The sequence below is a fragment of the Lycorma delicatula genome, chromosome 2 (assembly GCF_047948215.1).
Source record: "Lycorma delicatula isolate Av1 chromosome 2, ASM4794821v1, whole genome shotgun sequence".
Lineage (NCBI taxonomy): Eukaryota > Metazoa > Arthropoda > Insecta > Hemiptera > Fulgoridae > Lycorma > Lycorma delicatula.
Genome location: NC_134456.1, coordinates 216,925,262 through 216,941,408, shown reverse-complemented (window position 1 = coordinate 216,941,408; position 16,147 = coordinate 216,925,262). Strand labels below are relative to the sequence as shown.

Here is a 16,147-nt window from a genome sequence, read left to right as displayed (position 1 = left end):
AGTACTAAAATGAATATTTTTCTTGAAGGAAATTATTTTTTTTTCTAAAAAAATTATTATATATAGCAATATGCTGAGATTGATTTATTACTTACATAAAGTGTAAACTCCAATCCATGCTGCAAGCATAGTAATGTGACTTTACAGTTTCACATGTTTAAACATAAATGTTTATATGAGATGAGTTTAAAAATTGCATTCCTAACAATATACAAGTTTGGTAAAAAGAACACTTGGGAACATCAATTTCTTAAGACTTCTTCAACCGATTTTTTTATCTCTCTTTGAAGTAGTAATGAACTATCTTCTATTAAATGAATCGCAAAACTAGTACTGTTACTTAAACCTAGAAGTAGAAATTGTCAATTTACAACAGGCAAAGAGTGATTCAAAATGCAAATTGCAAATGTCAGAGAATCAACAGTTTATTAACTTTATATACTTTGATTCAATGAGTTCCAAAGAACATTGGCAAATATCATGCCATATTCTTTTGTTAACTATCATTTTCCTTCAACATATTATCAATACATATCTCTATTTATAAGCATCTGTCAATGTTTCAAAAATTTTACTGTAAAAGCTACTAATTACTAAATAATCTTCATTTTGCTCATGTTAAATTAATACTGAAAAAAAAAGTATTATGGAAAAACTAGATCTTCCTTCAAATTCTATATTAATAGTAAGGTAATAATTATTTGATAAAATATTAGTCTAGAGTCAAGAAATTTCAACAGAAACATATAACAAGACTTCAATTAACATAGTCAATTAAAAAACAGCTAATATCATATTCTACGTGTCATTCAGTAATTAAAGACAAATAGCTGTGGAGGCAAAACAGTTAGTAAGAGGATTATGATACTTTCAAAGCAGTAAATTGATAACCCTGTGATGACTTTTGTTCATATGTTTAAGTTAAATTGTTTTTAAATATACCCTCAAAATGTAATTTTACAGTGGTTAAGCCTCTTCAAGTTAGCAAATTAGTTGAACAGCATATAATGAGCTGTTTTTGCTTTCTGAAGATGAAAAATCAGTTAACATCTTCTCTTATGATCATACTTTATACTTCTCTTAAAAGAGAAGTGAACTTGTAAAAGAAATTTTTACAAGTGGGAAGGAAAATTTCAAGATGGTCAAACTTCAGTGGCTGACAAGCACAGTTTAGGACAACCACCTGACATTTCAATTCCAGCGCTTGAAACTCACATAGACTATCTCATCCAAAAAGATCGAGGGATTCCAGTTGAGAGTATGGCTGAAAAATTACAAGTTAGGCAATACAGTTCATAACATTATCACTAACAAGCACAAGATGGATTCCAGAGTTAACAAATCTCCATCAGGAGAAGAGACTTTGCACGTGCACACAACTGAAACAACACTATCAACATGAAGGTGATGCTTTTTGCACAGTACTCTAACCTATGATGAGATATGGATTCACTGTTATGAACCAGAATCAAAAAAAAAGAACATGGAGTGGAAGCACACAAGTTCGCCTATAAAGAGAAAACCCCAAATCCACCCATCAGCAGGAAAAACATGATGACAATCTTTTGGGATGCAAAAGACCCAGTTTTTGTCTATTTTCTACAGATCAATGAATAATAAACAGCACATACTACTATGACATGATTATCAACAAAGTGAACCAGCAGTGTTGAAAAGATGGATCTCAACGCAAAGATATTTTGCTTTAAGATAACCACAAACAACCCAGGTAACATGAGAACCCATTGACAAATTTCACTGTGAAGTACTTCCTAATCCCCATAATGTCCTGTCTTACCACATCGGATTTCCACTTATTTGGTCCACTGAAGGACAGAAGTTTAATGACAATAATGACATCAAAAAAAAAAAAATACTAAGCTAGAACCAACATCAAGATAAAGATTTCTATCCAGCAGGTATAAATAAGTTGATTCATAGTTGGAGATTACGTTAAAAAGTGAAAAAATATCTCATTTATTAACTAAACCATTTTAGCTCCAGAGTAATTTGTGTCTTTTAATTACTGAATGACTTGCAATAAAACCAAAAGAAAAGATTAACATTTTGTCTTGCATTTAACAAGAATTATATGTTAAGTGAACACTATTCTTATTCATGATTTTGATAATTGATATCAAAAATGATTGAAAATATTTGACATCCACCAATCTGGGTGAGTTAAAGTCAAGATGTTAACCAAGGATATAGCTTCTCATCGACATTGTTTAACATTTACATTTGTAAGATAAAGGAATAAATTATTAGAGAAAAAGAAGAAGGAATAAGTACAGGAGAAAAATAAGATGCATAAAGTTTACAAATGATGTGGTAATTCTAGCTGACAGCATATACCCGCTTCAAAGACAAAGCACTGGAGGAAGGAATGAAAAAGTATGGATAAAAAAATATACAGGAAAACTAAAGTAATGGAAGTAAATAACAAAGAGGAATTAGTGATAAGGACAAGTGAAGGAAAAATAGAAAAAATTAAAAAGTTACAGATTTTTGGGGATTATGGCGACAAAGAACTAGAAGAGGCAATGGGAATAAAAGGAAGAATAATGACGACAAAGGAAGTCTTCTTCAGTTCAAGAAGAAATTACTACGTAGTAAAAATTTAGACTTAAAGAGTTAAGGAAGAGGTTAGCCAAATACTATGTAAGAAATATCTAGTTATGGAAGTGAAGTGTAGATAACGAGGTAGAGGGAGACCGACTGGATTAAAAATTCTGACATGTATATATGGAGAAGGATGGCAAAAGAAAGATGGACTGATAAGTGTCGAATAAGGAAGTACTGAATGGGATTAAAGAAGAAGACACTTCGTCATTTTATAACACTTCTTTCAACTTATGCAGAATACACAAAAGAAAAGGAAATTGAATAGGATGGTGTGGTTAAAAGAAGGGGAATCTTAACAACTGCGTTGGAAGGGTCAGCAGAAGGAGAAATGAAGCAAGAAAGAAGGATGAAGTTAAAAGGAGAGGTGAAGACTGAAAACTGCAATAGGAAAAGACTTGGATAGGGATGGATAGAGACAGAGGTGGCATAAGGGAGCTGCCACCAAGCAGAACACCAGATGATGATGTCGAAAGTTCCTCGGATAGATAGATAATTTCTTTTCTTTACATTACTAACAGTGACAAAAATTGCAAGCATTATCCTACCTGAAAAGTTGTACGCAACTGCTGTACAGAACGAGAAAGAGAATGAAGACAACGCACAGCAGCTAATCGAACTTTAGGACTAGAATCTTGCAAACCAGACACAATATTTTCCATAAGGCTATCGGTTTCAATAATTTTTTTCCGAATATCTTCATCATTGGCACCAAGTGAAGCAAATGCCTAAACAATACTATAATTAAGTAAACTTCTTTTGAAATTTCAAAACAAAATAATTTATTTTGAAATATTTTTCTCATTAATTTTTTTTTTTGTTTGGTTGTTTGTGGGTGAAAAACGCCTGGACGTAAAACGCCTGGGCGTTATCATCGCCCGGTAGTTATTATTATAAGGGTAATATAACTCCAAAATAATAAGCTATACAAGGTGTAAATGTAATATTAATCATATAATAAAAATTTACTAAAACAAGCCAAGAAGGCAAAATAAAACCCAAAACTAACATCACAGACAAAGTTGATAAAATATTAATGATAAAATAATAGAATAAAGAAATTATAAAAACTTACCTAACTCTCATGGGTTGTGCAAAAATCCCCACCCCGGATAGTAAAATTAAACACATAAAACTAAAAAATCAAATCGAAAATAAGGGTTAAGATTATCAAAAAACTCTCCTTACAGAAAAACATATATGAGCATATTAAATCCTTTGCATTAACCCAGTACTATGCAAAAAGAGAAACATTCGCTCCAAAACCCTGCCATCATTGCCCAAGACATCACGAATGCTGCTGGGTATATTAAACTGATGATGCAACGCCGCATAACATACGAAGTCCACGAGAATGTGGTGCACAGTCATGCGGCAGTTGCATCGTGTGCACAGGGGTGGGTCTCCTCCTGACATTAGATATTCGTGTGTGATCCTCGTATGCCCCAACCGTAACCGGCAGAGGACCACTTCCTCACGACAAGAGTTCCTGCAAGAGCAGCCCCACGGCAACACTGAGTCTTTAATCCGTCGAAGTTCACCATTGACGGCAGCCGTCCAGCCACTTTGCCACCTTGCTCGCAGTGATTGTTTTATATGATTAATAAAATCAAAGGTAGTATAACTTGGGTGGTGAAAGGAGGCTGAATACACGCATCTTTCGCAGCAGAATCTGCCCTCTCATTACCAAGAATCCAAACATGGCTAGGGATCCAGCAAAAACCTACCCCCTTGTTTCGTTTTCCTAACTCAGCGATTTTATCATAAATGCCAACGACGACAGGATGTCCAGAATAAAGGTTTTCCAACGCCTGGAGAGCACTGTACGAGTCACTGCAAATAAGAATGTTCCTATATTTAGGGCAAACGATACTTAGAGCCCTATCCACAGCGAGTAGTTCCACGGTAAACACACTCGTAACACCGGGTAGGCCAAACATATAAGTCTGTTCATTGAAAACAAAAGCACAACCAACGCCACCGTCATGCTTCGACCCATCAGTGTGTACCACCACGTCTGGGTTCGACTTGGTGAGGAGAAACTGGAACACCTGCTGGTAAACAATAGGTGGCGTTGATTGTTTGTCATACGTTGTAAGATCAAACGTAAAATTTACATGGTTTATTCTCCACGGGGGATTCGAGCACGGACATGATGAAAAGAACGAGGGAGTGCCAACATTCATACGCTGCAGCAGACGTCGTGTACAGACACCCACAGGCGCAGTACAACGTGGACGGTCCTCATACTTCCTCAAATTAGGATTCTTAAGAACTGGGTCAAAAGCTGGGTGATTCGGCTGTCTGCTGAGACGGGCAAAATAAGATAACAAAAGCTGGTCTCGTCTATCCCAAAGTGATGGCTTGCCACAGTCTACAAGTAAGCTTGCGATAGGGCTCGATCTAAACGCACCCGTGGCAAGCCGAAGAAAAGAATGATGCACACCGTCCAACATCTTAAGTACGGTTTGACGAGCTGAGGAATAGGCGACACAACCATAATCCAAACAGGAACGAACAAGGGAGTAGTAAAAAGGTAACATACACGACCGATCGGCCCCCCAATTGGCGTTACTTAGGACCCGCATCATATCCAAAAGTTTGGAACACTTTGTCCTCAAATCCCTCATATGTGTGACCCAAGTAAGACGGCTATCAAAAAGCAATCCCAGAAACCTGACGTTAAGTAGGGACAGCAATAAGCTCCCTGTTCAGAAAAACCAGCGGATTAGAAGGGTTCCGTAGCCGAGAAAAGACTACACATTTCTCATTAATGTAACCATAGACATACACACATGAATCTTACAGACAGAATATGTTACATTTTAATTAATGTTTAAATAAGGCATTTCTAGACAAATAAAAAAAAATATTTGCGATAGGTTTTATAGAAAGTTAAAAAGGTATAAAGTGTAATCGGATACAAAAGTTTTAATGGCAAAAAATATTGTGAGAATGAGGAGAATATTTCAGGTTAATTAAACAAAGGATCAAATCACATTGAATGATTTTCATTTTAGATTAGTGGTGATTTCAGACATAATAAGAATTGACAAGGAAGAACTCTATAAATTTTATATTCTTAGTTGAACATAAGAGAAACTTTTGTAGAAATAATCCAAAACACCAACAGAAGGAGAGGGTAAAAACTGCCCAAGATCTTGAATCCAAAACTGACTGCACAGCCAAATTTTTTCTAACATGATTATAACTAAAAATATTAGGGTGAAAATGTTATCACTGAGCAAGACAAAAATGAAGGTGATATTAATTATTTTTTCTGACCACAGGCCAGAATCATAGCTGAATGACTTTCTGATAATTTGACTGCGAATTTCAAGTATTAAATTAAGATAATAACTAAAATTTTTGAAAAGTTCAGAAATAAAAATCCACCTATATGGGGATTAAAGACATAGATCTAGAGATCAGACAAGATTTTAAGATGATTATCATAGACTGCAAAAGAATTTTTTGCACAAAAATCAATATCAGTTTTTGACACACATTCCGTGGATGTAGCAGCATGTAATTATCCTTATTCACCATAATAAAAAAGAATCAAAAACATTATTTTTAAAATCCAACACTAGCAATGTGTGAACAGAAACAGGAAATGCATTAAAAGATATACATGTATTAATAATAATATATAACATATGTTACATAAAATTATTAATATATATGTATATTACTATTCTACTGAAAAATTTTACTAATTAAAAACAAAACAAAAAACTCGCTGTATTTGCATCGCATTCAACTTGTACATAAATACATGCTCAAAATAGTTTTCATTTCTATTTTTTTTTCTTATAATTTGTTTTTATAACTCTAATTCATCTTATACTAATGTAACTTATATAATTTATTCTTATATACCAATCAAAATAAAGAATTATTTATTCATATATTATAAGATCCTTCATATGCTATGAAATTATACACATACATACATAACACACATATATACAGAGTTATCATAAAAGAATGGTGCGGTTTTGAACATGGTTTAAATTAAAACAGAATTACTTACAGTTTATGTTTTTTTTATTTTTCAAATTTGTCGTCTCAAACATTTTTTTACATAATTAATAAATTTCAATATGTGCGCCCTTAGTCGCTTGACAAATGTCCAAACGATATTGAACTTCTCTCCAAACATTGGTTAACATTTCTTTGTTAATGGTTGTCATTGCTTCATTAATCCTGTTTTTTAAGTGGTTTAGGTCACAAATTTTTTGTGTATAAACAACGCTTTTGATGTACCCCCGCAAGAAAAAATCGCAAGGTGTCAGGTCTGGACTCCTTGGAGGCCAAAGTATGGGTCCTTGCCGGCCTATCCATCGATCTCCAAATTTTTCGTTCAAAGTGTCCGTGACCAATGCATTGAAGTGCGGGGGAGCACCATCTTGTTGGAAATGAAGTTGATGAATGTTTTCGAGTTCATCCAGCTGAGGAAAGCAATAATTGGTTAATATGTCAAGATACACAACTCCATTAGATGTTTTTTCAGCAAAGAAGAAAGGCCCTATTATATGATTTTTTATCACACCACACCAAACATTAATTTTAGGCGAATCGCTTTGTTTCTCAATAATTACGTGTGGGTTTTCAGAGCCCCATATTCGTGAATTGTGTCTGTTAACACATCCATTCACATGGAATGTAGCTTCGTCTGTAAAAATTATATCATCTAAAAATGATTCGTTTTCACTTATTCTGTCTAACATTTCAGCAGCAAAATTGTAACTTTTTACACCATCATCGTGTTTAAATTCCTGCAGTATCTGAATTCTGCAGTATAAAATTTCAGTTTTTTATGTAAAACTTTGTGAACTGATGATTTTGGAATACCTAATTCAATGCTTCGACGGCGGATGGACTTCCCAGGATTTCTAATTGCCGATTGTCTAATTAGTTCAACCGTTTCATCTGGTAAACTTGGTCTGCGATTTCTATTTCTTAACTGATCCAGTTTCTTCGAATTGTTTGAACCAACGGGTTATGTTATTTTTGTGTGGTGGATCTCTTCCGAATTCATGTCGAAACGCATGTTGAACTAAAATTACGGATTTTAATTCAGCCATCAATAAAACATTAGCAAAGACAATTTGCTTTGTCTTTATCCGAGAACATAGTAACTCACTAAACTCACTGCAACAACAATACAAGAACTGACGTTGTAGTTACAACTGCTGATAAACAAAGTTTTGGGTTGGAGGCTTTCAGGGATACCAATATAGCATCTAGAGACTTCCCTATAATCTTCCTATGAATTACTGAAACCGCACCATTCTTTTATGATAACCCCATATACATGAAAAAAGTACATATAAATATAGGTCTGGAAATGCTTTGTTTTCAAGTTATGGCTAGTGAAAGATTTCACCTGAATTTCAGCTCTTCCAACAAAAGAAGCTTTGCTGTAATTTTTGGAACCCAAATTAAGGATTACAGTTGGTAGTTTCTTATGTAATTTGAGCTAGGAAGGGAATAAAACAGGAACTAGAACAAATCCTATTGTTCTTTCTGAACCTAATAAACATTATTCTTAATATAGCAAAACAAAAAAAATAAAATACATGAAATGATAAATGGTTAACAGAATAACAAACCTCAATTACAGTAACTGTTCGAAATTCCCTCATTCACAATGTACGCACAGTACTCTGCCTGACGTAAAATATTTCCATTTCCAGTGGCTTTACATATAATCTCAGGACCGTTTCGTTTCATACGGCCCCAAATAAAGTAATTTAGTGGGCATTAAGTCAGGTGATCGTGGTGGCCAATCAACTGGTCACCACGTCCAATCCAGTTTAAGAAATTAGCAGTCAAGTGTTTTTTAGCTACTAAAGAAAAATGTTGTGTTGCACAATCTTGCTGGAAAATCATTTACAATCTAGTTTGTAAAGATAAGCCTCCAAAAAAAAGCCGTCAAATTATTTTTTATGAAATGAATGTATGCATCTCCTACAAGGTTTTCATTGAAAACAAATGGCACCAGAACTTTGTCATAAATAATGCCACATCAACCATTAATGTGAAATCTATGCTGGAAATTTATTTCCACAGTACCATGTGGATTGTCTTTGCTCCATAAATGACTATTTTTAGAACTGAAAACTCCATTTCTTATACAATTGGCTTCATCAGAAAATAAAATTGAATTTATCTTATCAGCTCTGCCTACAAGCCAAAGATAAAAGTTTAACCGCTGGTTAAAAGTCCGGTAAAATTTGGTAAAAGTCCGAATTAAATGCGTTTTCAAGATTTTTTCGGACTTATACCAAGTAACTTGGTAAATGTTAGAATTTACCGGTAAAACTTAAGATTTACCGGTATTCGGGATTTTACTGTAACATATAAGTATATATATTATTTTATTGCTTATTAATCTTTTTAAGATTCATGTTATTCCTCTATACTGTTAAATTTTATTAAATAAATCACCTAATGCAGAATTTTGAGATAAGACTATCTTACCTTAATTAAAAAAAAAAAACATCATGAAAGTATTTTTGCAGAATCCTGCATCCTCAGTAATGAATGAGATAATTCCATTATTGCATAACTATTCTATAAAATACTACTTTTTATAGAAATTCAAAATAACATTTTGCTCATAGATCAACTTATGTTAATTCGTAATAATTAATTAATATACACTTAATACATATTACATTTTTCTTTTTTGTGTTTTTAATATAATAGAAAAATAATATTGAGTTCTTTAAATGGTTAATTCACCATCATCTAATTTAAAGTCTGCACTAAGAAACCTGATAAATATTTAAAACAGTAATAAATCTGTCTGTCTTACTTAACACTTACAAAGTCTACAACATAATACATTAGCGTTATATGTATGTCTAAGAGAATATGCAAGCCATTAAAGAATATGTAGTTCATTTTTTTGTTTTTGAGATAAAACTATAAACAAAAACCAATAAATAATCACTAACATAAATGAATACTTTAATCCACTGATTACTTAGTCGACACACTATCTTTAGTAAATGGTAGTTGGTTGGTTGTACTTTATTGAAGAGAAACAACTTCAATAACTACATTTACTTTGAATTTTTATATTTTATTGTAATGATATTTAAAAGTACAATAGTATTTTACATTTAAATATTCTATCCATTTAATCATAACAAATTGTATTTTTATAAACAATATCTTCAGACCTAATCTTTTCGAGTAATTTATTTAATGAAAATAGAAATAAAAAACCTTAAGAATATTAAGAATACAAACCCTAAATGCAGCCTGTTTCATATCTTGAACGGTCTGAATATCTTGTAAAGCTGTATTAGTACTGTTATTGTTATTATTATTATTATTGTTAGTTTCGGGCTGATAATGAAGGAGATCAGCTAAAGTAGGTACAAGATGATTTGATATTGATGCCAATCGCTGCAATTCAGTATCAACTTCAGTCAGGTAGGCCAGAGTTTCTGCAGCCACAATTCTTTCCTCACATGGCCGATCTTTTTTACACAATACTACCTACAAAAAAAAAATACTTAACTAATAATTAATCATGAATGTGAATTTATGCAAAAATGAAGTTACACAATTTCAAATTTTCAGTGTAAAAAAAAATTATTTTTCTTTTCTTTAAACTTAAATGAAGAATATTTCTGTTTTTTATAATTCTTCATACTCATAGGAACCATTGTGATATAATGAATTGGTTGAATCCGTAATATTTTTTTAGTGATTAATATTTTAAAACCAAATAGTAAGATTTAGAAAAACATAATGTATACAGTAAGTTATCTTACAACATAAAATATATTTAGCTAGTTTTGCTTTGACAAAATATAGAGTTTTACAATAATAAAATAGGATATTCTATATTTCATTGAACACAGTATTAATTAGTAATATGTTCGTACAACACAAAATTCAAAATAAAAAATAATAGTAATGACAGAATATATTTTATTAAATAATTAGATCATGATTTTGAATACATTCAGCAGACATTAATTTCATTATCAAGCACCCGATCATTGTTATTTTTAGCTAAATTATTCATATTTCCAATAAAACTTTAGTAGAAAATAAGTTCTTGTTCATTTCCACTCTCTTCTGTATGTTTTGCCAATAAATAATTGATGCCTTTTAATTTAGCATGTTTGATTTGTTCATCTCTTTGAGCCACAGGCAACAGGCAGAGTAGCAAAGTCTGCTTTTAAAATTTTTAAGTTTTTGGCCACTGATTTTTCATCTCCATTACTCATGTTATAATGTGACTATCCTGTTATTATTACTTTTGAATCTGCTTTATTTGCTGCAGGATTGACAGTTTGGCGAAACAAATTTAAAGCGCCATACAGTTGTCATTTTACATTTACTGAAGCAACAACTTCCCAATTTTTAACAGCAATACCATCTGAGCCAAATCTGATTACAGCATGATTTTTTTAAAAATTTAGATAAGTTTTTGGATCAGAAACAACCACTCATACGTTTTAACAAGATTTTAATACTTTTTTAATCTGTCTGAAAATTTAATCTACAGTCAGGAAGGAATGGCCTGGTATCAGAAAAATTATTTCAATCTGTTTTAACATTTGGCAGGGCTATATTCAGCAGGAAATATGAAAGTGTAGTTATCATGGAATTGTTTCTATTTGTCTATCGCATCTGTCAACACGTAAACAAATTACAGAGCATGACAAATCAGTTTGGGTCACATGATGGAAAACAGCAGAAAATATTTACTTTAAACTTGAGGAAATTTAATTAAATAATCATTAGAAATAATACATTATTTCTGGTTAAAGCCTTGTTCAAGCCTTCAGCAGCTGTAAAATTTTATGTATACAACTGTTTAATAAAGTAGGTGTCTTTGGATTATTTAAAGGCATTCAAAGGACATTTTTAATCCTTCTTTCTCTTCTTTAACATATAACAAAATGCCTTGCTCTTTAACTCATGAATTCTTTTTTAACTCTTTTAACTTTTGGATGAAGGGATGAAGTCATTTATTAATTTTTTCCCCATCAACTCAATTTAAGTATCCATACGTTAAGAATCAAATTCCATGACATAAATTATGTTTCTGAAAAATCACAAACTTCATGTTTGTACATTTTCAATAATTTAGTAATATTTAAGTTACCACTAAGATACATACAGCATGCAGATTTACCATTCACGTTACTTTTTGAATATCTACATAGAATTTTATGAATATTCAAAATGATAATCTCAATTTCGTAGCTGTGTATTCAAAATTAAAAACTAATAGCAAATGTCAAGTATATTGAACTTGATAATACTCACAATAAAGTTTACAGATACAATTCATAAATGTTCATGTGATCCCCTCCAGCTGCACACCACACATTTAAGCGGTAGCTGAACTCGTCCCATGTGAGGAACCATATCTTGTATTATCGAGTTCACTGTAATGTGATATGGTTCTGCAGTTCAGCCAAAATTTGTTGGTAGAGGTGGTACATAATCTGCAACTTTCACAAATCCCCATAATAAAGACACATGGCGTGAGGTCAGGTGATCTTGAAGGCCAGAACTGAAGAGCCAGGTCTTCATTTCCAATGTGTCCTCTACTTTGTTGAGGTAGATTCATTCAGATAATATTGAACATCTAGGTACCAATGGGGCAGAGCTCCACCCTGTTGAAAAATGGAGACTTGAGAATCTTCATTTAGTTCAGGGAAAAGCCAGTTTTACAGCATGTCCTGATACATTACCCCAGTAATCATGTTCCCAAAAAGGAATGGTCCATAAACCTTTGCTTGCAATAAGGCACGAAACATTAAACATGTTGGGGGAGTCTCTTTCATCTTGCAGTGTGTCATGGGGATTTTTTAGACCCCATATGCAAACATTGTGTCTACTGACTTTTCCACTGAGATGGAATGTTGCTTTATTGCTAAAAAGTGTCATCCTCCACGTTTTCAAGTATTTGATCACAAAATTCAACACATTTTGGTTTGTCACCTCTATGAAGAGCCTGTTAAAGTTGTAAGGCGGTATGGCTTGAAAAGTTGATGATGCCTCTATACACACAAGACAGATAGTTGAAGTGTTCAAAGTTCTCTGCTTGCTTTATGGATAGACTATTTTGAACTTCAAACAAAACTTTCTTCAGTTCATCTCACATTCTCCTCTGCCATACAGTCGGCCTGTGATCTTGCCTTTACAGAGACACCATTTGTTTAAACTGGTGAAACCAATGACATATGCTCTTTCTTGTTGGAGGGTCAATGTTAAATCAGACAAAACACATGCTGAACTGTAATTGCCAACTGAGATTTGGCACAAGCACTCTAGCAGTCATTTACGCAACTGTATGTACTCTAGAGATGATATTTGAAACTTTCGGACCTACTCTCTCAATAACTACATAGATCAGTCAGATACAATGTATAGTTAAGGAAATACAGAAAATATAGTTACTAAATTGAGTCCCATCATTCAGAATTGGCCTTTATCTTACAAAAAAAAAAATTGGCTACAACATTTGTTTTATTACACAAAAGAGCCATTAAAAAAATGTTACATGACCAGGATGTGGATACAGCATATTACATAGAAACAGCATTTACAAACTAAACATGTTTTGGCATACTGTAACAAATTTATCAAATGATATTTGTTTTTATTAATTTCAATGAAAATGTATTTTAAACAATTATTTTACACCCATAGAATAATAAATCATTTTACATGATCTATTAAAAACTCAATTTTAAAATTCATAATTAACACTGTAAGGTTAAAAAAAAATTACTGTATTGATTCATTTATCTTAGATATCCCAAGATTAATGCAAGATTTAAATTGAGCATCGTGTTTAACACACAACATACCAAGCAAGGTAAAGTCTTATAAAGAATTTTTGGATCATCAGCAGCAATCGAACCAGCTCTATGAAGATATGTCAGGCATCGTGCAGCAGCAAGCTGCATTTCAGTTGGATGATCTCTGCTCATCAAACCCACTACAACCTCTGGCACAGCCTTTCCACCAAAACTGAAAAACAAGCAATACATATTTTTACTAGATGCAATGTGAAATTTTAACTCTATACTGTACTAAACACCAAATTATTTAAATTGCAACGTGATGATTGGCAGGTTTAAACAAACACTGCATTACTTGCCAAGATAAGTACAATTTAGGAAAATTTTAAATCAAGTTCCATGTTATGCAATACTTTTAATTTTAAGAAAAAGTTCTTAGTTAAGAGGTTGACATAATTGGTTAAAGTTTAATGTAAACTTTTATTTTTGCGTTTGATAAAAAATAACACTTTCAAAACAAAAAATTTTATTTTCTTAGAAATAATTCGTTTTAATGTTTCATTAAATTTACATGTAACTTTTCTTTAGTCCTGAATTTTTCTGATAGGTACCATGACCAAAAATATGCAGATATGAGGCACAAGTAAATTTGAAGGTGACAGGTCAATCTAAAAAAAAAAGCATTCCATGGGAAGGCTTACAAGAAAAATGAAAGTAAGGAAAAAAGTGGTTTCCCACTGCATGCAACATTCTTCAAATAATTTGAATGTTCTTTCACATATCAGTATACCATGCATACTAAAATGGAGCTGACACTTTCACTCTGTTACCACAGGGACTGGCTATATGACTAATAAACATCATTATACAAGGAAGGAACACAAGAATTAAGGAAACGTTAATTTTTTACAAAGTACTTTCCATGTAATTACATGCACTTGTCCCTATTCTTTTCCGTGCTGAAAACATTTTTGAAATTCATGAATATGCAAGAATATTTCTCAAGGTCTGTAGCAATTTATCTTTGACTTATTAGCAGTTTGGAGAAATTGTAACTATCTTTATTTGACTTCCTCCACAGTACAATAATCCTTTCCATTAAGTTTTTTCCATGTGCAAAAACCAAAAAAAATCACATTGAGTAAAATTGGATGATTTGAGCAAAGTGAAATTAAAGGATCTGTTTGACAAAAATTTGATGCAGATGATATGGGTAAGGATGATATGCAGAAACCAATTACTTCTCTCCCATATCAGCGGGCATTTTCATTGCACAAACTCATGCAATTTTCTCAACACACCCATATGGAAATACTGATTCACTATCTGTCCTGGAGGAACAAATTCTCTGTGAACAATCCCATTCACATCAAAAAAACAAATCGACAAAGTCATCATATTTTATCTAATTTGTTGAGCCTTTATGTGATCTCAATGAAATCAATGATTTCTATTAGCTAGATAGTTGTTCTATTTCCAGATCAACTCTTAATACCTGTGACAAATTTTAAAAAAAGTTTGGATCATTTCAAAGTTGTTTTCTCAAATCACATAACATATTAACGCAACTGGTTTTCTGATCTGTGAGTAACCAAAACACAAATTAAGCAGTAACATACTTCATGTTCAAATCACTATTGTAGGTAAAAACTCCAGCGTACATGTCATTTCGGAAATCACTTCAATAGTCAAACTATGATCTTCACAAATTACTTCAAGAGTTTTGCCAATATAATTATGAAAGGTTAATCAGATTTTGGTTAATCTTTCCAAGCGACATTTCCCCTAGTTTGAAACACAAAAATCATTTAAATCAAACTCTTATTGTTTACAATCACTAATCGCACAACACATTAAACACCCACCAAGAAAAACCAACACAGAATGCCTGAAAAACAATAAAGAGCAATGCCATTTGGCAGAAGTACTGTAAGCTTGCTACATCTAGTGGCAGAAATCACAACTACATCTAGACTAAATGCCAGGTACAGATTCAGTTATTTTTGGGGAACCCCTTGTACTTGGCGAAAGCCTATGACATGTCTCTTGAACCTCAGATGCATACATATACGTAATACAAATGAAACAAAAAGTGAAAAAAAAAAGAGATTAATTCAACAGTTATATTATTATTATTATTATATTATTACATAATTATTAATAAAAAGAATGGCAACCTCAGTAAAATTTCACCTAACTCCTTTTTTCTTAAAACCACGAATAACATCTGTAGGCATCACATTCAAGTCTGTGTGCACATGCACGTATATATTTGTTTATCTGTATGTACATATTGTTGCCACATGCTGTGCTCATTATCAGCAAGTGCAAAGCTAGCCATATATGTAGGGGCACCTTGCAGTCCACCTACATGCCTGCACATGTGCTCCTCCCCACCAAGCCAGCTGACCACACAACACTCCTTCTGCAGCAACAACTTTATATGCAACAAACAGCAAAAACAGAGCAACTATCTAAAAGACCACAAACAGGAGTAGACAAAAAAAGAGTATCAAGAAAAAAAATAAGTCCCTTGGCTGGTCCAACATGGGATCTCACAGCAGATGCCAGCTTCTTCTGCGAAGCAGCGGCCCTGGCCAACCCGACAAAACCCACCAGTACCAGGAGGCGTAGCGGTAAAATTGGAGCCAGACAAACATCATTTGAGGAGAACTGCATCAGCTGCACTGACAGAAGATGACCAAGACCGACCTCATACTATGGGACTGTGA

The 16,147-nt window shown here is 32.9% G+C and overlaps 1 protein-coding gene across 3 annotated transcripts in view; it reads right to left on the bottom strand.

Moving 5' to 3' along the window:
* The window catches only part of LOC142319655 (armadillo repeat-containing protein 8-like), a 59,685-nt gene that overhangs the window by 26,503 nt on the left and 17,035 nt on the right, over positions 1-16,147 (bottom strand). For 2 of the 3 annotated variants that reach the window (XM_075357198.1, XM_075357197.1), the window contains exons 6-8: positions 13,482-13,644; positions 9,889-10,140; positions 3,171-3,350 (exon numbers count right to left, since the gene is read on the bottom strand). In XM_075357198.1, the coding sequence (XP_075213313.1) occupies positions 3,171-3,350; positions 9,889-10,140; positions 13,482-13,644 (595 nt within the window). The remainder of the gene's footprint in view (positions 1-3,170; positions 3,351-9,888; positions 10,141-13,481; positions 13,645-16,147) is intronic. The other variant, XM_075357199.1, reaches the window with a different exon arrangement.